At 40.8% G+C, this 23420-nt stretch overlaps 1 protein-coding gene across 1 annotated transcript in view; it reads right to left on the bottom strand.

Annotated features, from left to right (window-relative positions):
• Positions 1 to 427: 427 nt before the first annotated feature.
• LOC311142565 (uncharacterized protein) overlaps positions 428 to 23420 on the bottom strand; it is a gene marked incomplete at its 3' end in the record, with an annotated part of 63019 nt that continues 40026 nt past the window's right edge. Inside the window, exons 2-8 of the mRNA XM_084178241.1 lie at positions 23197 to 23305; positions 2641 to 2676; positions 2151 to 2336; positions 2015 to 2037; positions 1875 to 1926; positions 1353 to 1483; positions 428 to 688 (exon numbers count right to left, since the gene is read on the bottom strand). Of these exons, the coding sequence (XP_084034367.1) occupies positions 428 to 688; positions 1353 to 1483; positions 1875 to 1926; positions 2015 to 2037; positions 2151 to 2336; positions 2641 to 2676; positions 23197 to 23305 (798 nt within the window). The remainder of the gene's footprint in view (positions 689 to 1352; positions 1484 to 1874; positions 1927 to 2014; positions 2038 to 2150; positions 2337 to 2640; positions 2677 to 23196; positions 23306 to 23420) is intronic.

Genomic DNA, 23420 nt, shown 5'->3' with positions numbered 1-23420 from the left:
TTCTTAATGCTTGACAAGTTGGGTGCATATTTGTCCATCATCAGCACCGAAGATCAGAGTCATCATCATCGCTCTTTGGAAAGAATCTTCCACTCAGAGATAACAGGCAGTGGGTTAATATCATTACACCAGGTCATCTCCCTAATATCAGGTAGGGTGGGGCTTATCAGCTCAGTAGTAGCCTGAGGGCGGGGCCCAGGCTGAGGGTGGATACTGTATGTACTGTACATGTCATCTCAGGAGTAGGTGGGCCTCCTCATCTCCTCATTGGTCGATATGTGATAGGTGGTGGTGATGGTTGTAGAGGCAGAGTAGAGTCGGTGGAGTCTCCCCCAAGCCATATATGGATATGCTGGTTGAGGGTTGGGGCTGGTTGAGGGTTGGGTCCTGGTTTGACAGGCAGTTTGGTGGGCCTGTGTCTGCCTCTTCAGGAGTGGATGGCTGGGGGGGCCTCCCCGAGGCGGATGCTCCCCAGGAAGGTGGTGTGGTTGGTCATGCTGATGGAGGTGTCCTCGTACACCATCCTGATGGAGATCTTCTGCCGGGCACGTAGCAGACACACCCCAGCCGTGTAGCAGGTGTTGAACTTGCGCTGTCCCGTCTCGATGCTCCGTGTACAGCGCAGGAACGGCGTCTTGTCCACCATCACCTCGTAGCTAGCAATGTCAGTGAAGTTGAGGTAGTAAACCTGGCAGTAAAAGTTATGTGGAGACAAACATTCCATAAATATTGTGTTTAATTCTGAGGGAATAACACAAATATGCACTCTTAGAAAAAAGGTGCTATCTAGAACCAAAAAGGGTTCTTCAGCTGTCCCCATAGGAGAACCCTTTGAAGAACCCTTTTTGGTTCAAAGTAAGAGTGTGAGCATGCAGATAATACAGACTACTTATATAACTTATTTACAACTTATTTACAATGAGATATAGCAGGCAAACTGGGCAAATTACTACAGAATATGATACACTTTGTACAAGGTGGATCACTTTGAAGGGCATGCAATACATTTACTTCACTCATCCAGACATTTCCCTCTGCAGCCAAGAGCACTGGCAAAATCAACCAACTGGGTTCTGAGAAATGTAGCCTACAGTATGCCAGATAATTTCAATGAAATACTTGCAAAAGTCATTTCATGGGGAAATCTAATTTGGATTTCTGAATAAGAAAGTTTAGACTATAAGATAAGGAGTCATTATAGATTATGCCTTAGTATGTTAGGCCTTACCATAGTCAACTTAGATATTTTGACCTTGCTAACCATTGAGATAGCATAATCCACTGGGACTGCAGAGAGAAAGGACGAGTGACATGCAGGCGATAGGAAGAGTTAGGCCCAAGACCATACTCACTTCTACCTGACTATAGATGAAGTAGGTGCCATCTACCAGCACCTCTAGCTCCCCAGACCGCGAGTGCATCTTGAACACCTTGTGATGCATGGATATCATTTTCCAGTTTCTCAGTACGCCTTCTGAAAGATCTCAGCGTGAGAAAAGGGCAGTCACTTAACATCCGTCGTTGCCATACAATTACAGACAGGGTTCTTCATTGTTGCATTGTCAAAAAAGAAACTACAGTAAATGCAGTGAATTCATGTTTTAACTTATAGACGGGTGGGCTGTTTAGCAACAAAACCAATGTGTGCGCAACTGTGGAGCAAAACAGCTATCTGACTGTCCAGAATCATTTCAACACACAGACTTCTGCCCCATCGATGCGCACACATAGTTTTCGTGACCTTCTATTCAGATCTATTCTTAGAAGAACTAATAACAAAGAAGATACTTCTTAAGAATTATTTCTGACTGTAAATGTGACTTGTTTTCAGCCATTAAGTGATGTGACCAGAGTGTCTAAAATTTAACTCTTACCTTCTTTGACCTGTATTGTTGTTTCCTGGCCTTGGAGATGTACCACAGCAGGCTGTAACACAACAAGAAAGAATACATTCCTGGAAAAGTGGACATACATAAATACAATTAATTATCAAAACATTGAAAGGTTAACATACCTGGCTATCTCTGACTCTGCCCCCTGTGCAGATTAGAAAACAATTACACTGTCAGTTTTTTTAAATGAAAGGTTGAAAAACACAAATACATCTCAAATCAGGATTTGGGCCAAAGGGAATGAAACTGAGGCCGTACCTGAGGGTCCTTGAAGACCAGGGGGTCCCTGTGGCCCTGGGGGTCCAGCAGGGCCTGGCGGTCCGGGTGGTCCTGAGGGACCCATGGCATTGTTCCCAGGGATACCTGGGATGCCAGGAATACCTGGTGGCCCCTGTGGCCCTGGAGGGCCTGGGGGACCAGGTGCACCCGGAGGGCCTTTCTTGCCTAAAAAAAATAAGACATGGAAAGAAATCTGAATTAGTGAATACTATGACATAAATGAAAATCCAAACAACCTCCTCCTCACCGCACCATCACCTGTAGCAATGGAAGCGTTCACTTAAATTTAGCATCATCATGATGATGTTGCTGGTGACACTTTGCTTCTTGAAAGTCCAATATCTTGAAAACTTGACTGCTGACATGCAACATATTTTGGGACTGTATTATCAGTGGACTAATGAAAAAAACACACACAAATAGTTTTTGAGAGAATTTTCCCTTTAAGGGTAGAATTTGTGAACTTTACCTTTTTTCCTTTCTTTCCGTTTGTTTCCATGTGATTCTGAAAGAGATAGTACATACAGTTAGAGTCAAACAAGTAGAGGTATGTGCAGATGCAGTTCGATACAGGTTAAAAACACTCCACCCCTGGCACAAGATATGCCACTTCTGTTCGCAAAGATATGTCTTTAAAGCTTTCCATCTTTCCATCTCATCTTTCCCCTTGTCTAGATTGCAGAATTAAGTGATAAAGCCAGAGAAGCTTGTTTGAAGGATATATTGGCACAGGTGTTGTTAACAAACCGTGCCAATATATCCTCCAAACACAGGCTTTGAGGGCATTATTACTGGTTACCAACATATTCAAATAATGATTGACATATTTCATTAAAAAAATGTTATTTTGATGAATTTATTCATACTATTTCATCCTTCCACAAGATATAGTCCCGACACAAATCTAGGGTTACTACCCATGCCGCCTGGTTGTTCGTTCTATCGGTTCGGTTGCCAGAGACGCAACCCAGTCGTTCAGTCTTTTTGTTCTGTATCTATGGACCCAGTCGTTTGTTCTAAATGTTCCATTGCCATACTGGCTGGCAAAGTTCCTATCCCTTGCTTGCTAGCTAGCCAACTACGGCAAACTTATAGTCACATCAAACAGTGAACCTAGAATAACAACAGTAGCTGCATTTGCATTTGTTTAAGCTGTTTTCTAGTGACATTTATTTGGACACATCCATAAGTTGCGATTTTGCCTGGCATAGAAAATGTGCTCTCTCGTCAGGACACTGTTGTTCAGAGGAGCTAGCCAACAACACAGCAAACACAATCACTTCAAACTGAAGCTGGAAAGACTTCAAACTAGCTGCACTTAGTTTCGTTTGAACTTTTTTCAATTTACATTTCTTAGTATAATTTCATAAAAATTATGCCAGCTGATTCATGGTTTTGATTGGCTGAGAAACGCTGCCTACCTGTCTGTCTTCACTGTTGAAAATGAAATGTTAATCTAAAAGAAATGTGCGATAATGTCTAGATGCTTTTATAGTGGAGATCAAGTTTATAAATTGCCTGGCTGGGCTGATGAGACAGTGGATTATGCAGTCAGATGGAACAGAGTAAATAGGCATTTTAACGTCATAGATTTAGCCGGTGGTAACTTGTGGAATAGACACCGGCTGGAATGTGGTTTTAACCAATCAGCATTCAGGATTAGATCCACCCGTTGTATAATTACAGATAACCCATGAGTCATATATTACTGTAGAAGCATGCGGAGCAAATTATTGGATATAGCGTGAGGTGGTTTGTGCCTAACACAAGCTCAACCCAACTGATATGAAAAGGAATCAGCATGCTATTGTCTTGAAATTAATATGATTTACTCTCAACAAATACAATTTAAAAATAGTCTGTCCATAAAATTAGAAGGCATAGTTTTGCGAGGACAGACATTATCTCTCCATTCCTTGTATATGTACTGTATCAAGATAACGTCTTGAGACATAAATAGATTTTCTCCTAAAAAAACTTTAATGAGTGATATAAAATCTGGAACACGTTAGGAGTGAAACATCTGAAATGCCAAAAGTAATTGTCTGTGTATCACAGGCGAGCAGGAGGCGATCTGGGAGTAATTATCATTTAAAGACTCAGGAATTTTACTGATTTGAGGAAAATATCTCTAAAGGTGGTTTTCATTGTTTATACTGCTGTATGTTGCAGTTAGGGTTGCAAAGCTACCGGTAATTTACCGAAGTTACCGGAATCTTCAGTAATTTTGGTAATGAAGAGAAAATATATGACAATCTATCGTAACTTTGGTAATTTATACTTGAATAACTTTATTTATTTAAATTTATATATAGCATTCATTTATTATATCTGTTACATGAGTTTCTAGACCATATGGTTCAAGAGAAAATAGCCTAATTAATGAAAAGATAATCAACAATGGCATTATTTTTAACTACCTCTGCAACTCTTCTAACTATTGACCAGTTTGACGCCAAAACATTGACAAGAAATACATCTTGACATATTAAAATAAATAAAAGTGTGTTTCATGCTGAAACCCTCATAATAAACACCAATGGTATTCACTAAGTTGATGGTTTATATTTAGGATAATGTTTTACAGCTTTGTCATTATATTTTTTATTTTAAAATCATCTTATTTAATTATTTCATATATTTTACATGTGAGAAGGCCACACAGAGGGCCAGAGATGATTACAGACACCTGTGATAATCTGAAGTACCCAAAAGGGCCACTAGATGTCTTGTGATAGATTACATAAAATCCTTGAAAGATAATACAATTCTGGTAGTTTACTGGTAAACTTCTAAAGTTTCCAGTAATATACCCTCCCTTTCCAACCCTAGTTGCAGTTGCGTTGGCTATGTCAAACAACACAATTAGAGAGTTTGAGTTTGCCATCCTTTGAGAAGCTTCTCTTCCAAGTTTTGACATGGAATGAAAAGAACCTGAGAGCATTGTGTGTTACATGCGTCATAAAAACAACTTTCAAGAAAGCAAAACTGAGGATATGTCACATTCCAAAAGTTAGAGGAATATTTTCAAACAGACTTTCAGAAAGAAATTACTTTCAGAGATGTTCAAAAATCCCAATCAAATCATTATCATGATACATTTTATTTGCCACATGCGCCGAATACAACAGGTGTAGACATTACCGTGAAATGCTTATTTACAGCCCTTAACCAACAATGCATTTATTTCTTAATAAAAAAGTAAAATAAAACAACAACAACAAAAAAGTGTTGAGAAAAAAAGAGCAGAAGTAAAATAAAATAACAGTAGGGAGGCTATATACAGGGGGGTACCGGTGCAGAGTCAATGTGCGGGGGCACCGGCTAGTTGAGGTGGTTGAGGTAATATGTACATGTGGGTAGAGTTAAAGTGACTGTGCATAAATAATTAACAGAATAGCAGCAGCGTAAAAAGATGGGGTGGGGGTGGGGGGGCAGTGCAAATAGTCCGCGTAGCAATGATTAGCTGTTCAGGAGTCTTATGGCTTGGGGGTAGAAGCTGTTGAGAAGCCTTTTGGACCTAGACTTGGCGCTCCGGTACTGCTTGCCGTGCGGTAGCAGAGAGAACAGTCTATGACTAGGGTGGCTGGAGTCTTTGACAATTTTGAGGGCCTTCCTCTGACACCGCCTGGTATAGAGGTCCTGGATGGCAGGAAGCTTGGCCCCAGTGATGTACTGGGCCGTACGCACTACCCTCTGTAGTGCCTTGCGGTCGGAGGCCGAGCAGTTGCCATACCAGGCGGTGATGCAACCAGTCAGGATGCTCTCGATGGTGCAGCTGTATAACTTTTTGAGGATCTGAGGACCCATGCCAAATCTTTTCAGTCTCCTGAGGGGGAATAGGCTTTGTCGTGCCCTCTTCACGACTGTCTTGGTGTGTTTGGACCATGATAGTTTGTTGCTGATGTGGACACCAATCACTGTGCCCATGAAGGCCATAAGTAGCCTGACGACTCACACTAAATTATTCCGCTGCTCTGTCGTTTGCTACATACTTTAGCTTGAGACTGCCATCATTGAAGTCGGTTTTGGTGACAAGGAGCATGAGGGGCGTTGTACAAAACTAAACAGTCATCAGCGATTGGATCGTCTCTAACCAATCAGAGTATCAAAGCCAATTACACATTTTCTAACTGCTGCTTCACCATGTGTGTTCTGGCTCTGGCCCAACCGTAAATGTAATGTAATGTAATGTTTCTGGACCAATCAGACGGCCCTGAATTTGTTCGCATTCGGTGAAGGGTCAGGGAGGTACTCAGATCCAGACTCATTGTGGAGAAGAAACTAACTTCTGTGGGCGTAGCGTTTGGCCAGAGCAAGGAGTCTGGGTAGCCAGGCAAGCCCATGAGGGCCCTGATCTGAAACACTTGTTATTAATTAATAGTGAGAGATCCTGTGCCCTGTGCCCACTGCTGTGCTCTGTGGTATATTTGGAGCTGTTTCTTTGTATAAGAGTGTGTTAGGGTTTCCCGAAAACAACTTCCCTAACCACAGCTTTCATAGCTGCCAGGTACTGCAAGCATGGGACTGGCTGAACACAATGTAATTAATGTCAGGACTCCAAAAACAACAACACTTGGATGTTACTGGACCCGTATCAGAGTCTGGGATGGACGGTCAAAGTAAAATGGCCTGTAATGACTGCACAGCACACATTGTTTCTTGTAGTTGAATTGCAAGAATGGACCCATCCAAAGCGCTGCAATTATACAATTTGAAAATAATATCCTAACAACCTTGCTCAATTCATATAAACAACATCTGTGCAGCAACTAAGTGAAAATACGCAAGAAGACTGTCAATCACACTGTAAGACCTGTGATATACTTTTGTATGCCTGTTTAGCTTAGAAGTTGTTTTCTCAATAAATGTCATAATTTTGCTGTTTTAATTACCATTGTTTCTTAATGTTGTCTAGATGTCTTCTCACACAATCTATTTATTTTTCTCAAAACAAAAGAGATCAAAAGTATGAAGAACAATTAGCTTAAGACACTAGCTTCAAGTCTGTATTTATTCCAGATGACTTTCTTTCCAAATGAGTTCAATAGTTTCTTTGATGAACAAAGTAAATGTATTGCATGGCTAACTATGCATCCAAATGGTGAATAACTCTACAGTGAAGATTTAAAAAAATTGTCTGTGTCAAGACTAAGAGCACACGAAACAGACTCCAAAACATTCAAATTCTTCCTTTGGTTTGTCAAATGTGCATACAGGCCCAACTGTGCTAAAATATGAAAAACTTTACACGCAGGAACTTTACTGTATCAGGAAGATAGAAGTGCTCTTCATATTAAGGGAAACTGTCCACCTACAGCACCACCCACTAATTAATTTGTACAAAACCCTAGCAAAAATTATCAGAATTGATCATAGCCAGAAAAGAGCCAAAAGGAGAATTACTCATTAAACAACGTATAAATCTGTTGGATTAGTGATAACACTTTTTAATTTGTTTTCATTGGCAGCCATCTAGGAAATGACTGTTTTACTGGAAAGAGGAATAGAAAGCTAGGAGAACAGTTGATTTCACCAACTTCTACAGATGCACAATCTAGAGCATTCTTTCGGGCTGCATCACCGCCTGATACTGCAACTTCTCCGCCTGGAACCGCATGGCTCTCCAGAGAGTGGTGTGGTCAGCCCAACGCATCACCAGGGGGTACACTGCCTGCCCTCCAGGACATCTACAGCACCTGGTGTCATAGGAAGGCCAAGAAGATCATCAAGGACCTTAGGCACCCGAGCCACAGTCTGTTCACTCTGCTACCATCTAGCAGACAGAGACAGTACAGGTGTATCAAAGCCGGAACAGAGAGACTGAAAAAACAGCTTCTATCTCCAGGCCATCAGACAGTTGAACAGCCTTCACTAGCCGGCCATCGCCTGGTACTCTGCCTGGCACATTATACACTGTCACTAGCCCGCTACCACCTGGTACTCCCCTGCACCTTAGAGACTGCTGTGCCATGTACAGTGCCTTCAGAATGTATTCACACCCCTTGACCTTTCCCACATTCTGTTGTGTTACATCCTGAATTTAAAATTGATTCAATTTCGATTTTGTGTCAATACCCCACACAATTCCCCATAATGTCAAAGAGGAATAATGTTTTTTTTAAATTTTTACTAATTCATTACAAATGAAAAGCTGAAATGTCTTGTGTCAATAAGTATTCAAGCCTAAATAAATTCAGGAGTAAAAATGTGCTTAACAAGTCACATAATAAGTTGCAGGGATTCACTCTGTGTTCAATAAGTAAGGGATAATCAACGAGGGGCTATGTGTTCTATGTAAAAAATTATAAATGACGTGGAAGGTGTGTTCCACGACGCGCTGGCGGAGTGGAACTGACCTTTCACGGAGTTGCATTCTTTTCCATATAACGCATAGAGCCCTGAGTTGATTATCCCATTTATACCATGGCTATAATTTAACATATTTGCCGCTATTAAATGTGTTAATTTGCAGGTAAAAATGTGTTCAACATCCACTGAAGTAGCTAGCAAGTTTACCAGATAGCTACAGTAGTTGCTGTGGTAACCAAACAAACATTTTACATCATTTAGCAGACGCTCTTATCCAGAGCGACTTACAGTTAGTGAGCGCATACATTATTTTTATTTTTTAATACTTGCCCTACGTGGGATTCGAACCCACAACACTGGCGTTGCAAACACCATGCTCTACCAACTGAGCTACATCCCTGACGGCCATTCCTTCCCCTACCCTGGACGAATTGTGCACCACCCCATGGGTCTCCCAGTCGCTACGACAGAGACTGGATTTGAACCAGGATAGTGGCACTGCTAGCACTGCAATGCAGTGCCTTAGACCGCTGCGCCACTCGGGAGACTTGCTAGTGTAGCTAACCAAACCATCAGTCCTAGCTTGCCATTATAGAAAATTGAATTCAACAATGCCAATAATATTTTCAATTCGACTTTTGCGTTCAAAAGCAGCTCAAACATAGAACATGTAAGAATGAACTACAGTGAGGGAAAAAAGTCGTTGATCCCCTGCTGATTTTGTACGTTTGCCCACTGACAAACAAATGATCAGTCTATAATTTTAATGGTAGGTTTATTTGAACAGTGAGAGACAGAATAACAACAACAAAATCCAGAAAAACGCATGTCAAAAATGTTATAAATTGATTTGCATTTTAATGAGGGAAATACGTTTTTGACCCCCTCTCAATCAGAAAGATTTCTGGCTCCCAGGTGTCTTTTTATACAGGTAACGAGCTGAGATTAGGAGCTCCTAATCTCAGCTTGTTACCTGTATAAAAGACACCTATCCACAGAAGCAATCAATCAATCAGATTCCAAACTCTCCACCATGGCCAAGAACAAAGAGCTCTCCAAGGATGTCAGGGACAAGATTGTAGACCTACACAAGGCTGGAATGGGCTACAAGACCATCGCCAAGCAGCTTGGTGAGAAGGTGACAACAGTTGGTGCGATTATTCGCAAATGGAAGAAACACAAAAGAACTGTCAATTTCCCTCGGCCTGGGGCTCCATGCAAGATCTTACCTCGTGGAGTTGCAATGATCATGAGAACAGTGAGGAATCAGCCCAGAACTACACGGGAGGATCTTGTCAATGATCTCAAGGCAGCTGGGACCATAGTCACCAAGAAAACAATTGATAACACACTACGCCATGAAGGACTGAAATCCTGCAGCGCCCGCAAGGTCCCCCTGCTCAAGAAAGCACATATACAGGCCCGTCTGAAGTTTGCCAATTAACATCTGAATGATTCAGAGGAGAACTGGGTGAAAGTGTTGTGGTCAGATGAGACCAAAATCGAGCTCTTTGGCATCAACTCAACTCGGCGTGTTTGGAGGAGGAGGAATGCTGCCTATGACCCCAAGAACACCATCCCCACCGTCAAACATGGAGGTGGAAACATTATGCTTTGGGGGTGTTTTTCTGCTAAGGGGACAGGACAACTTCACCGCATCAAAGGGACGATGGACGGGGCCATGTACCGTCAAATCTTGGGTGAGAACCTCCTTCCCTCACCCAGGGCATGGAACATGGGTCGTGGATGGGTATTCCAGCATGACAATGACCCAAAACATACAGCCAAGGCAACAAAGGAGTGGCTCAAGAAGAGGCACATTAAGGTCCTGGAGTGGCCTAGCCAGTCTCCAGACCTTAATACCATAGAAAATCTGTGGAGGGAGCTGAAGGTTCGAGTTGCCAAACGTAAGCCTCGAAACCTTAATGACTTGGAGAAGATCTGCAAAGAGGAGTGGAACAAAATCCCTCCTGAGATGTGTGCAAACCTGGTGGCCAACTACAAGAAACGTATTTTCTCTGTGATTGCCAACAAGGGTTTTGCCACCAAGTACTAAATCATGTTTTGCAGAGAGGTCAAATACTTATTTCCCTCATTAAAATGCAAATCAATTCATAACATTTTTGACATGCGTTTTTCTGGATTTTTTTGTTGTTATTCTGTCTCTCACTGTTCAAATAAACCTACCATTAAAATTATAGACTGATCATGTCTTTGTCAGTGGGCAAACGTACAAAATCAGCAGGGGATCAAATACATTTTTCCCCTCACTATATAGCCATTCAATTCTACTGTACAAATATACTGTGTATTATAGGGAAATAATGCATGCTCTAGAATGCCCTTCAAGCCAATCAGAAAAAAGTATTCAACAATGCCATGGTATAATAGTGTTTAACATCATTTATGAATGACTACCTCATCTCTGTACCCCACACGTGCAATTATCTGTAAGGTCCCTCAGTCGAGCAGTAAATGTCAAACACAGATTCAACCACAAAGACCAGGGAGTTTTTCCAATGCCTCGCAAAGAAGGGCACCTATTGGTAGATGGAAGAAAAAGCAGACATAATGTCCCTTTGAGCATGGTGAAGTTATAAATTACACTTTGGATGGTGTATCAATACACCCATTCACTACAAAGATACAGGCGTCCTTCCTAACTTAGTTTCCGGAGAGGAAGGAAACCGCTCAGGGATTTCACAACATTGTAATTACTCCACAATACTAACCTAAATGACAGAGTGAAAAGAAGAAAGCCTGTACAGAATTCAAATATTCCAAAACATGCATCCTATTTGCAATTAAGAATGAAAGTAAAACTGCAAAAATGTGGCAAAGAAATTAACTTTATGTCCTGAATACAAAGCGTTATGTTTGGGGCAAATCCAACACAACACATCACTGAGTAGTACCACTCTTCATATTTTCAAGCATGGTAGTGTCTGCATCATGTTATGGGTATGCTTTTCATCGGCAAGGACTAGGGAGTTTTTTAGGATAAAAAGAAACGGAATAGAGCTAAGCACAGGCAAAATCCTAGAGGAAAACCTGGTTCAGTCTGCTTTCCAATAGACACTGGGTGACAAATTCACCTTTCAGCAGGACAATAACCTAAAACACAAGGCCAAATACACTGGAGTTGCTTACCAAGACAACATTTAATGTTCCTGAGTGGCCTAGTTACAGTTCTGACTTAAATCAGCTTAAAAATCTATGGCAAGACTTGAAAATGGCTGTCTAGCAATGATCAACAGCCAGCTTGACAGAGCTTGAAGAATTTTAAAAAGAATAATGTGCAAATATTGTACAATCCAGGTGTGCAAAGTTCTTAGAGACTTACCCAGAAAGATTCACAGCTGTAATCGATGCCAAAGGTGATTCTAACATGTATTGACTCAAAGGTCTGAATACTTATGTAAATGAGATATTTCTGTATTTCAATTTCAATACATTTGCAAACATTTCTATTGTTATTGTATTGCTAGATATTACTGCACTGTAAGCATTTCGCTGCACCTTCGATAACATCTGCAAATCTGTGTACACGACCAATTAACTTTGATTTGAGATTTTAAAAAAGCCTTCAGCAACCTCACAGTGTAACCGGTGTGAAATGGCTCGCTAGTTAGCGATGTGCGCTAGTAGTGTTTCAATCGGTGACGTCACTCGCTCTGAAAACATGGAAGTAGTTGTTTCCCTTGCACTGCAAAGGTTGTGGCTTTTGTGGAACGATTGGTAACGATGCTTCGTGGGTGACTCTTGTTGATGTGTACAGAGGGTGCCTGGTTTGAGCCCATGTTGGGGCAAAGAGAGGGATGGAAGCAATACTGTTACATCAGCATACAGATAGTTCGAAACAAACCATATGTCAATTAATCATCAATCAGGTAAAAGATTTGTGCTCTACATTTTTATATCAGTACCAAAATAACCAGATACATAGACCCTATGTGAGAAAGTACAAAAGTATTTATCTTTTCACTGAGAAGTTCTGTGTATATTGACAGATTGTAATATGTGTATCATGTAGGAGTGAACACTCCTTTGCTTGGTTTGGATGAAACATGCAATAGTTGGAGAGTGAGACGGAATCGCTGATGCAAAGTCTCTCTTTCTAATTTAACGGAATAAACACCTGTCTAAGATAGTTATGATGACATTGTGCCTTGAACAAATCCAGTTTGATAGGAGATTTGTTTAGATATAACAAACACTTAAAACACAATATCTCCTCCATCCCAAGTGTGTCTGCTTACTCTCATGGTCGTACTATATCAGTCAACACGGACAGTTTTGTTACCAGTAGATAAATAGTTGCAGTAAAGCTTAAGCCCTTCTACTCTACAGCCATAAGTACGTTTTATGTTCAGGTTGTCAGTCACGAAATGTTGGCACCAAATATCAACATTTCCACAGCATTGAACACACCCAGCCTTGACAATAGACTAGCGGTGCATGTTGCTGGAGAAATCGTGGTCACTCCAACCCATCACCCTGGTACAGAGGACGGGTCCTGGGCCAGATGAGCTCCATTACACACACACACACACACACACACACACACACACACACACACACACACACACACACACACACACACACACACACACACACACACACACACACACACACACACACACACACACACACACACACACACACACACACACACACAGACACAATGCTCATTACTCAGCTGTTTTTACAACAGGTGTCCCCACTTAGGCAAATGGCTCAGCACAGCCTCTAGAGGTGCACAAGGAGTTTTATGGCTGGGGATATGGGTAATAAATACTGGTCAATGTGTTATGGAGAGGCAGGGGAACAGAACAACAAAGAGAGAGAGCAAGGCTGTCCCCAGTGTGACACAGCTCTAATGGCCGTACAGTCATGAGAATTGATTTCTGAAAAGGATCCCCATCTGTAAACAGATTGTGACAAAAAAGTGGTAAAATGCTTTAATGAATGGAACAAATTAGCATCAAAGAGGGCCAACATTGAAAACACATTTTCACAACACGTACTACAAAAACACATCTGCTGTGAAATGGCTTGCAAAGGCAAACTGCATATTTATGAAGGCAAAGTGCATCTGACATGAAAGAGAAATTATTATTTTGGCAAATGCTTCAGTACCAGCTCCTTTGGTCTGATAACGCAGAGGGCTCTTTCAAGTCCTCTCCCAGGGCTAGCTGATTGACTTCCATCATTAACACATCCAGTCATGACTAAACAGCTGAGGACTGCTGTATCCCACACTGTAGTGTTAACTGTTACAGTCAAAAGATACAGATGGTCCTTAGGTCGGTCTACCATTTGGAATCAATACAAAACATTTGCACTGGGGTAACCTCAGTTATGTTGGTTACATATGACAGACACTGTTCTTCCTAGCACTTTGCACAGTCTGGCATATGTCAGATGTCACATCACACTGCCAAAAGCATATTTAGCTATGATGTTTGTTAGCATCCCAGCTAGCACATAACGTTCTGAGAACCATATGTTTCTTAGAGCTTGGTGAGAGAGTGGTTGTCCTATGGTTATTTTGTATACAACCTTCCCACAACTTTCTGGGAATGGTGCAGGATTGTTGCTTGGCTTTGGAACATTCTCAGCACATTTAAGGAACTGGACAAACATTTTTTTTCTTCTTGGTATTTCATTACTTTAACAGAACGTTTCCTAAAATTTCAAACATGGTTCCATTTAATTACATTTTTGGTAATGTTCTAGGAACTTTCTCCAACTTCTTTGATGTTGGGAATGTTCTCAAATATTTCAGAAAACATTAAGAAACAATGCTCTTATGTTGGAATTTCAGTACTTCAGCATAACGTTTCCTACAGGTTTCCTTATGGTTCTATTTCAAGTCATGTCCTCAAATTGTTCAGAGAACATTAAGAAAACTTTCCATAAAAAACACAAGAAAACTTTAGTAACGTTCAGAGAACGTTCTAAGAATGTTATTTAAAAACATATACATTCCATTCTCAGAGTCAACAAAACTCTATCCTCTATCTTATTGAGTGTGTTTAGGTGTGCTGGCCAAGCCCACTAATTTGCCGCACCTGATCTTAATTAGTGCTTGTTTCCTTTGAAATGGAGTAATTTTGAATAGACTAAAATGAACAGCTTCGTATGAGTAAAAAAAAACTTGGCATGCTAGCTCCATCCTGGTGGCACAGTAGACTAATTCCATGGATAAAGAACAGAAGATCATAGGTTTGAATCTCACTGATGGCGTGCCACAATAAAAAATAAATGTGTTTGCATGATTAATGCCTAAGCAAATACATTTAAATGTGTCCTATCTGTGCTTGGAGTTCAAAACAGTTAACCTAAGCTAGCAGTCTTATTGAAACATGTTCTCAGAATGTTTTTTAATTACCTAACGTTCTCAGAACGTTAATACAACTTCCCAGGAAAACATTTGGTGAACCATAGTAAAATGTTCTCAGAACCTCCCTGCAACCTAAAAATGAACGTTCCCAGAACAGGCGAAATGTTCACATCCATTCTCAGAACGTTTAAAAAACATTCAGTTTTACCGGTCAGGAAACTTATGGCTTCATTCCCAGAACTAATGGGGAAACCAAAAACGTATGTTCCCACAACTTTCAAGGAAACAAATGTGCTAGCTGGGATGTGTCAAACAAACACATTGGGATACACTCAATTGTAGATACATACCAGTCTCTCACTAATTTCATCACTGTGTCATTAGTGAATTGAAATCTAGCAGTGAGAGAACAGAAACCAGATATTATGGTGATCAAATGGATCAAAAGGAGAACATAAAGGGTGTCAATGTGTGAAAACACTCAATGTGTCAAATACTCTGGGTTGGGTGTATTCATGCTTGCTCAATGTAGCTACTACTCCAAAATAGCCTGATGTTGAGAAAAGATTTTAGCTTTGTGTTTCTTCTGTAAGTACATACCGTACACATGGCAACATGCCTTTCCACAAAAAATGTCAAATTAAAGGCACAAAGTAAACCTTGGCATGGCACAAAAATCGCTCTGACTGCCAAGAAGCCCTCACCAGTTGTCCAAATGGAATAGGATCGGCTTTGTGTAATCTCATACTGCATGGATCCTGTACAGTGCAGCTCTAACCTCTGAGCTCAGACTGTGATTCATGGCATGGGATTCTAATACATGGTCTTTTTTCATTTGAATCAAAATGAAAGAAGGACAGACCTGTCAGAAAGCAGGGGGGGGGGAAATTGTTAACATTCATTCCTAAGGTTAAAAAGTTACAAATCTGTCACTGTGCCCTTGAGCATGGTCCTTAACCCTAATTGCTCTAGGGGTGCTGTATAATTGTGACCGCACTCCCTGCAGGTGTCTCAGGGGGAGTTGGGATATGCAAAAAAATAACAATTATATTACATACTTGTGTAACAGGACAATAAAACCATCCTCAGAGTGTTTGATAACGTTGTCTGTCTTGTTGCCTAATTTGGAAAGACCTTTAGACCGGGGCTGCTTGATCCGTTAAAGTAATGTACAAGAAATGTAATGGATATTAAGTTTAAATCTAATTGAATTATAAATGGCTGTTTTTCAAGACAATGAGTCAGCCAATGGTCACATCTGAAAATGAGCTCTGCTCTCCCCTGCTCCATGCGAAGGAAAAAAACAGCATTATCTAATGTAGTGAGTTGGTGCTCCCAGTCCTGTCAAAGGCCTTGTCATGTAATGCTGTTTGAGTACAGGGGTGACCCAGGGGAATCTAACACAAGCAGAGAGGGGAGGGGGAGAACAAGGAGATGAGCCAATTGTTCAATCTGCCATCTCTCTGGCTAATTTGATTTAAAAAGAGTGAAGTTAGCCAGCAGCTTATTATTGCAATTTGGACAGGTCTCACAGTAGGAGGCCTGATCGGTTGCGGGCCATTACACAGCAGTATTCAAATGACACTGGGAGACCTGTCAAGCTCCTTTATTGTATTTTCAGCCATAAGGCCAATAGTGACTTTAAAACTGAAGATGGATCAACTACATTGTCGTTACTCCACAATACTAACTTAATTGATAGAGTGAAAAGAAGAAAGCCTGTACAGAATACAAACATTCCAAAACATGCATCCTGTTTGCTATAAGACATTAAAGTAAAACTGCAAAAAATGTGGCAAAGAAATGAACTTTTCGTTCTGAATACAAAGTGTTATGTTTGGGGCAAATCCAATACAACATATTACTGAGTACCACTCTCCAAATTTTCAAGCATAATGGTGGCTGCATCATGTTATGGGTATGCTTGTAATCGTTAAGGACTAGGGAGTTTTTCAGGATAAAAAAGAAATGGAACGGAAGTAAGCACAGGCAAAATCCTCGAGGAAAACCTGGTTCAGTCTGCTTTCCACCAGACAATGGGAGATTAATTCACCTTTCAGCAGGACAATAACCTAAAACATAAGGCTAAATCTACACTGAAGTTGCTTACCAAGAAGAATGTTCCTGAGTGACCGAGATACAGTTTTGACTTAAATTGGCTTGAAAATCTATGGCAAGACCTGAAAATGGTTGTCTAGCAATGATCAACAACCAATTTGATAGAGCTTTAAGTATTTAGAAATAAATTATGGACAAATGTTGCACAATCCAGGTGTGGAAAGCTCTTAGAGACTTACCCAGAAAGACTCACAGCTATAATCGCTGCCAAAGATGCTTCTACAAAATATTGACTCAGGGGTGTGAATACTTATGTAAATGAGATATTTCTGTATTTCATTTTCAATACATTTGCAAAAATGTCTAAAAACATATTTTGACTTTGTCATTATGGGGTATTGTGTGTAGATTGATGAGGGAAAAAATCTATTGAATCCATTTTGAGTTCAGACTGTAACACAACAAAATGTGGAATAAGTCAAGGGGTATGAATACTTTCTGAAGGCACAGTACAATATATTCTCCACACATGATATACTGTATGTGCAGAGGACCAGACCAAGTTGGCAGTTATATTAGAGGTGTACTGTGATGAACCACATACAGCAATGATAAATAACAGTATAACTATGAGAGAGGACTTGGCAACAAAACAGACAATTATTTGACATAATTGGCCTCTGATTTAGTAACACTGCAGTCTCTGTCCTCAGATCTGTCTGTGTTTAAAGATATCCCCTATAAAACTGATAACTTCACTTTGCAGTGAGACAGAGAGGGGGCATTTCCAGTGCACGAAACGGACATACTCTGAAGACTAATGGAATGTCTACATATCTTATTCTGACAGTCCCCATGCTGAGTGTTCCAGTTTACGCTATGGTACACAGAGCATACAAGGAATCATTCTCACAATCCATTTCCAATGCAAACACAAACTGTACACTCCAGAAAGAATGAATAAACACCTTGGAATAAAAAATTATGTTAACCTTGATGACATTTGACTGTGAAGTGAAGACAGATGGGTTTTGCGGTGTGAATACATCTCTGTGATTAAATTCAGTGACACCATTAGGTGATGATAATGAGGAGGAACGACATGTGAACATTAAGCTTTTCCTTTCAACAGCAGCAGCCATCTGTGTAGGGGCATGTCTCCCAGCGATCCCACTTCTACCTGTTACAGCGGTGACCCCGCACTCTTTGTGCAGGTGAAAAATCACAAACATTTTGTGCTTGTAAAGATCAATGCCACCCTCAATACATTGCTTAAGTTCCCCATGGAGAAAACACAGAAGGGGTTGGGTTCCCTCCCTTCATCCTGCTTTGTCTCTTAAACCAAAGGTGATAGAGACCAAAACAGATCAGGTGTCACAGATGGTTTGTTCACCGCACGAGCATCTCGTCTGGTTTTGATGTAGGCGGAAGTGCCCTAAGCCTGAGCCGTGTGATCATACATGGACAGTCTGGTGTCATTTCAGTTCAGTGAAAATATACATTTACAGTTGATCTAACCCTCCATAATGCCTATCCTTTCCACATCTTTTTGGGGGCTTTTGGAAAGGCCTTTCCCTCCATACAGTACTTTCTCCCTGGCTTTTTCCTTGGATGTTTATAGGGGAGTCACTTTTTCATGCTGATCTTGGGAATGAGCGTAGTTCAAGGCCAGGCAGGCATTCCTGAGGCAGCCAAAGACCCTGGCATTTCTGGGCTCTGCCAATGCCTCTCTGGCATGCAGCACCTTTGTGCTTGCGTGTATCTTTATCACCAGTGGAAACCTTTACTGGCACCAATCTAACATACTACTTTCTAACTCCTAGGGCTCTAGTGTCAAACGCATGTTAGTTTGCAATTTCCTTATGTAAAAACTGGCACACTGGCATTTTCCAACACTAACGCCAGGTTTGGCAATTTACCTGCCTAACATCAGCTCACTTGCACTGAGGTGGGAGGGGTTACAATATTATAGGTGTGTCCTTAAAAACAAGCGCAAAAGTGACATGCAGCGCTAATGGAACGTTTTAAAACCCACAAAAAGCAGGTCTTAACGGTAACGCAGCTGATAATGGCATGGATTTTGAGAGTGGAAACACAGTGCCCATGGAAGAGAGATATGCCTTTTGTGCTAGTGAATCTCGTATTTAGAAAAACTATTGGTTTTCCGTTTAATTTGATTAAAAGCCAAGCATAGCCTACCCTTCCCTCCCCTTAATCAATGCTGGGTTAGCAGCAACGCATAGGTGTGTCTTTATATCCTGGCCATTAGCTATGTAGCCTATAAATAAAGGGGGTTTAAATGGTCTACTGAGAGTGCTTTGAAATATTAGGCTTTTGCCCCCATGCGTTTTCATTATTCACAATTTACATACCTGCATACTTAATTTATCTTGTTCAAGTTGCCCACTGGACACAGACGTCAATTCAACGTCGATTCCACGTTGGTTGAATGTAATTTCATAGAAATTACGTTGAAACAACATTGATTCAACCAGTGTGTGCCCAGTGGGAGGCTATCCATCCTCATTTTGAAATAGCTTCCCTCGTCCGATTACCAATGATGCGCTCCTCCAAACTATTCAGGCCTCCTATAATGCCATGTCAATGGCAGATTGTTTTTGAGAATCTGCCTTGCACATAGGCAATGATACAATTGACAGGAGCCTAGTATTATGTATAGAAGTGCAAATGTTATGGTAAAGACATTTATGCATACCCCAGCTAGCACGTTTGGTTCCTTGGAAGTTTTGGGAACATACGTTTTTGGTTTCCCATTGGTTCTGGGAACAAAGCCATACGTTTCCTGACCGGTAAAACCTAACGTTTTTTTTTATGTTTTGAGAATGGAAGTGAAAATGTTGTCTGTTCTGAGAGGTTCTGAGAATGTTTTACTATGGTTCCCTGAAAGCTTTCCTGGGAGGTTCTATTAATGTTCTGAGAATGGAAATTATAGGTTATTATGATGTTTTGAATAGCTTCCTTAAACGTTTCAATAAGACTTTTAATAAGACTGCTAGCGTAGTTGAACTGCTTAGAACTCCAAGCACAGATAGAAATGAAGTTGCTTAGGCATTAATCAAGCAAACATATATATATTTTTTAATGTTGCACAGCGTCATTGAGATTTCAACCTATGATCTTCTGTGGTTAATCCATGGGATTAGTCCACTGCACCACCAGGATGGAGCTAACATGTCATGTTTTTTTAAACTCATACAAAGCTGTTTTAGTCTATTCAAACAGACCCCATTTCAAAGGAAACAAGCACTCATTAAGATCAGGTGTGGCCAATTAGTGGGGGCGGCCAACACACCTGAACACACTTAACAAGATAGAGTATAGAGTTTTGTTGATGCTGAGAACGGAATGTATATGTTTTTAAATAACATTCTTAGAACATTCTCTGAACGTTACTAAAGTTTTCTTATGGTTTTTATGGAAAGTTTTCAAATGTTTTCTTAGGTTTTGTTGACGGAACGGAATAAATAATAATAATAATAATAAATAATAATAATGTATATGTTTGAACAATACTAATGTTTTCTGAGAACATTACTTTAAATAAAACCATGAGGAAAGCTGCAGAAAACTTATGCTGAAGTACTGAAATTCCCACAGAAGAACATTGTTTCTTAATGTTTTCGGAACAATTTGAGAACATTACTTTAACATTACTTTAACCTCCCGAGTGGCGCAGTGGTCTAAGGCACTGCATCGCAGTGCTAGCTGTGCCAGATGGTTCGAATCCAGGTTCTGTAGCAGGCTGCGACCAGGAGACCCATGGGGCGGTGCACAATTGGCCCAGTGTCATCCAGGGGAGGGGAGGGAATGGCCGGCAGGGATGTAGAGCATGGCGTTTGCAACGCCAGGGTTGTGGGTTTGATTCCCACAGGGGGCCAGTATGAAAAAATGTTTTATGTATGCACTCACCAACTGTAAGTCACTCTGGATAAGAGCGTCTGCTAAATGACTAAAATGTAAATAAAACCAGGTGGAAATGTTATGCTGAAGTATTAAAATTCCCACAGGAGAATGTTGGTTCTTAACATTCTCTGAACTATTTGAGAAGATTCCCAATGTCAAACTAGTTAAGGCATCCGCATGCTTCCCAGCCGGAAGAGTTTGTACATATATTACAAAGTTTTTGTTCATTTTGGACTTCGGTGAGGGTTTCTTTGGCTGTTTGGGCACACCATTTTTTTTTACGGAGGCAAGCTGATGTTCGGAGCCGAAGTCTACGCCCCTTCGTCGGTGATTGGTCAGCATTAGGGATTCTTCAATAAAGTCTTTGTTGTCATTCCATGAGAGATGACTCATTTTCATACAAACCTTTTCATTGAGAAATACTGCACCAAACATCTTAGTTAGATGTAAAATTGTGCAACTAAGATCTCCTCTGCAAAACCGTCAAAATGAATTACAGATTTCTTAAATTATCTTAGATTATTTTGAGGAAGTGTATACTGGCTACAGTGTCTCAAAATGGACAAAATGTACTTTTGCCGCTTTTTTCTTGTTTTTCAAGCAAAGGTCTTTTAAGGGAGTATGCGAGCACACTCGTTTATTCGGCTAGCCGACTTCGGTCAGCCGCCAGCCGAACTGAAGCATGCTGACGCCTTTAGAGAACATTCCTAGAACATTACCAAAAATGTAATTAAATGTAACCATGTTTGAACTTTTACAAAACATTCTGTTAAAGTAATGAAATACCAAGAACATAACGTTATTTTGTCAAGTTCCTTAAATGTGCTGAGAATGTTCCAAAGCCAATAAATTATCCTGCACCATTCCCAGAACGTTGTGGGAAGATTGTATGCAAAATAACCATGGGACAACCACGCTCTCACCAAGCTGTAAGAAACATATGGTTCTCCGATGTGCTAGCTGGGACGTGTGCACACAATGCCATGGAATGAGAGAAGCGATTTATGATATCATGCTTCTGACCCCATCCTCTTTAGAAATATTATTGTTGTTCTAAAAAACAGATTGCTTGTTTTCCATTTTCTATCAAGCCCTCTATAGGCTAACCTTACCTTAGGCCTAGGCTACTATGGCTGGTTCAACAGCAATGCGTTGTTTTGAATTGAAAATATACTGCACATCCTAAAACATACATGTACATTTAGCAGACGCTCTTATCCAGAGCAACTTACAGTAGAAATTAGGGATAAGTGCCTTGCTCAAGGGCACATCGACAGATTTTTCAAATAGTCAGCTCAGGGATTGGAACCAGTTACCTTTCACTTACTGGCCCAACACTTTTAACCACTAGGCTACCTACCTGCCGCCCCAGCTATGAAAATAGCAACAAAAAAAATCGGACATACCTCCAGACCTATAGTGCTACTGCCAGCGATTAGATTTGTTTGTTAAAATAGAGCCCCTAATATCCTATTCCCTAAATGTGCTTGGTGACTGACACATCATTAGTGTCCATAAGGGGAGCTCCTCAGCATTAAGCTAAAAGAGCAGCTCTCCATCTGGGATCACGGCACCATTTCTTCCCTACAGTATTTCTCCACTGAAAACACAATATTGGAACTGCACCACATTAACATTTAAATAAATCCTCAGAGCAGAAAGGGGCGGCTTTCAAAACACATGTCAATCATCTCCTCAGCCTTCCCTTACTGGAGGTAATCAGAGGAAAGGAACATTGCCTCACTAGCCAAACCTGTTCCTGGCAGGATCTTTCCAACCTTATTGTGTGTGAAGCTGAGGTATGTAGACTCACTTCAACTGATATCTAAGCAGCAGTAGCCCACAATCGAATGAGGAATGAAAGAGAGAGAGTGAGTGAGTGAGACAGGGAGAGAGAGGGAGAGAGAGAAGAGAGACTAAAACCCTCTCTAATGACAGAGCGCCCAAACTAATTACTGCATTGTAAATGTACACATGCAATGCAGCTCAGGCTTTGAATTGAACACCACATCAAAAAACCCAGTGCTCACCTCTGTCAAACCAAGAAACCAGGAGAATGGCCGCAAAAATAATTACTTAAGGTCTGGTTTCATACCAACAGCATAAAAGTGGGGAACAACGTTTCCCTCCAAAAGTGCACAGATCCAGCCTCTGTAAACACAACTAAACATTGCTGGCGTTACAAGAAATACCACTCCAACCATGAACCTTGCAGCATACAGGGTTCAGACCTGCTCTGTCCCTGCTGTCTTGATTTTTACATGAGTCTTTTCCCTGGAGGAAAAACTTTGATGTATACCCATCCGTCCAGCCATAAAACTAATTAGAACTAATTAGGCATTCTCTGAATGTTATGAAATCATTGTTCTGAGAAAGAATCCATACCTGAATCAAGTCGTTTATTCTGCTGGCTCCTTTTGGTGCGATGGACGGCCTTTTCTCTGTCTTCTGTGAGGTGAGAGTTTTCTTCACTGTTCCCCAGAGGCAATCTAGTCTGTTGGTCAGTGAGGGATACAAAAAAAGTGCTGTAAAATTGAAATAGAACTGTAGTTTGCAATGGAATCTTTATAATTTCAAGCCTCCATAGGATCTCTAACTAGCCAGTCATG

Source organism: Coregonus lavaretus (assembly GCF_964263955.1).
Source record: "Coregonus lavaretus genome assembly, chromosome: 15".
Taxonomy (NCBI): Eukaryota; Metazoa; Chordata; class Actinopteri; order Salmoniformes; family Salmonidae; genus Coregonus; species Coregonus lavaretus.
This window is presented reverse-complemented; position numbering and strand designations above follow the sequence as displayed.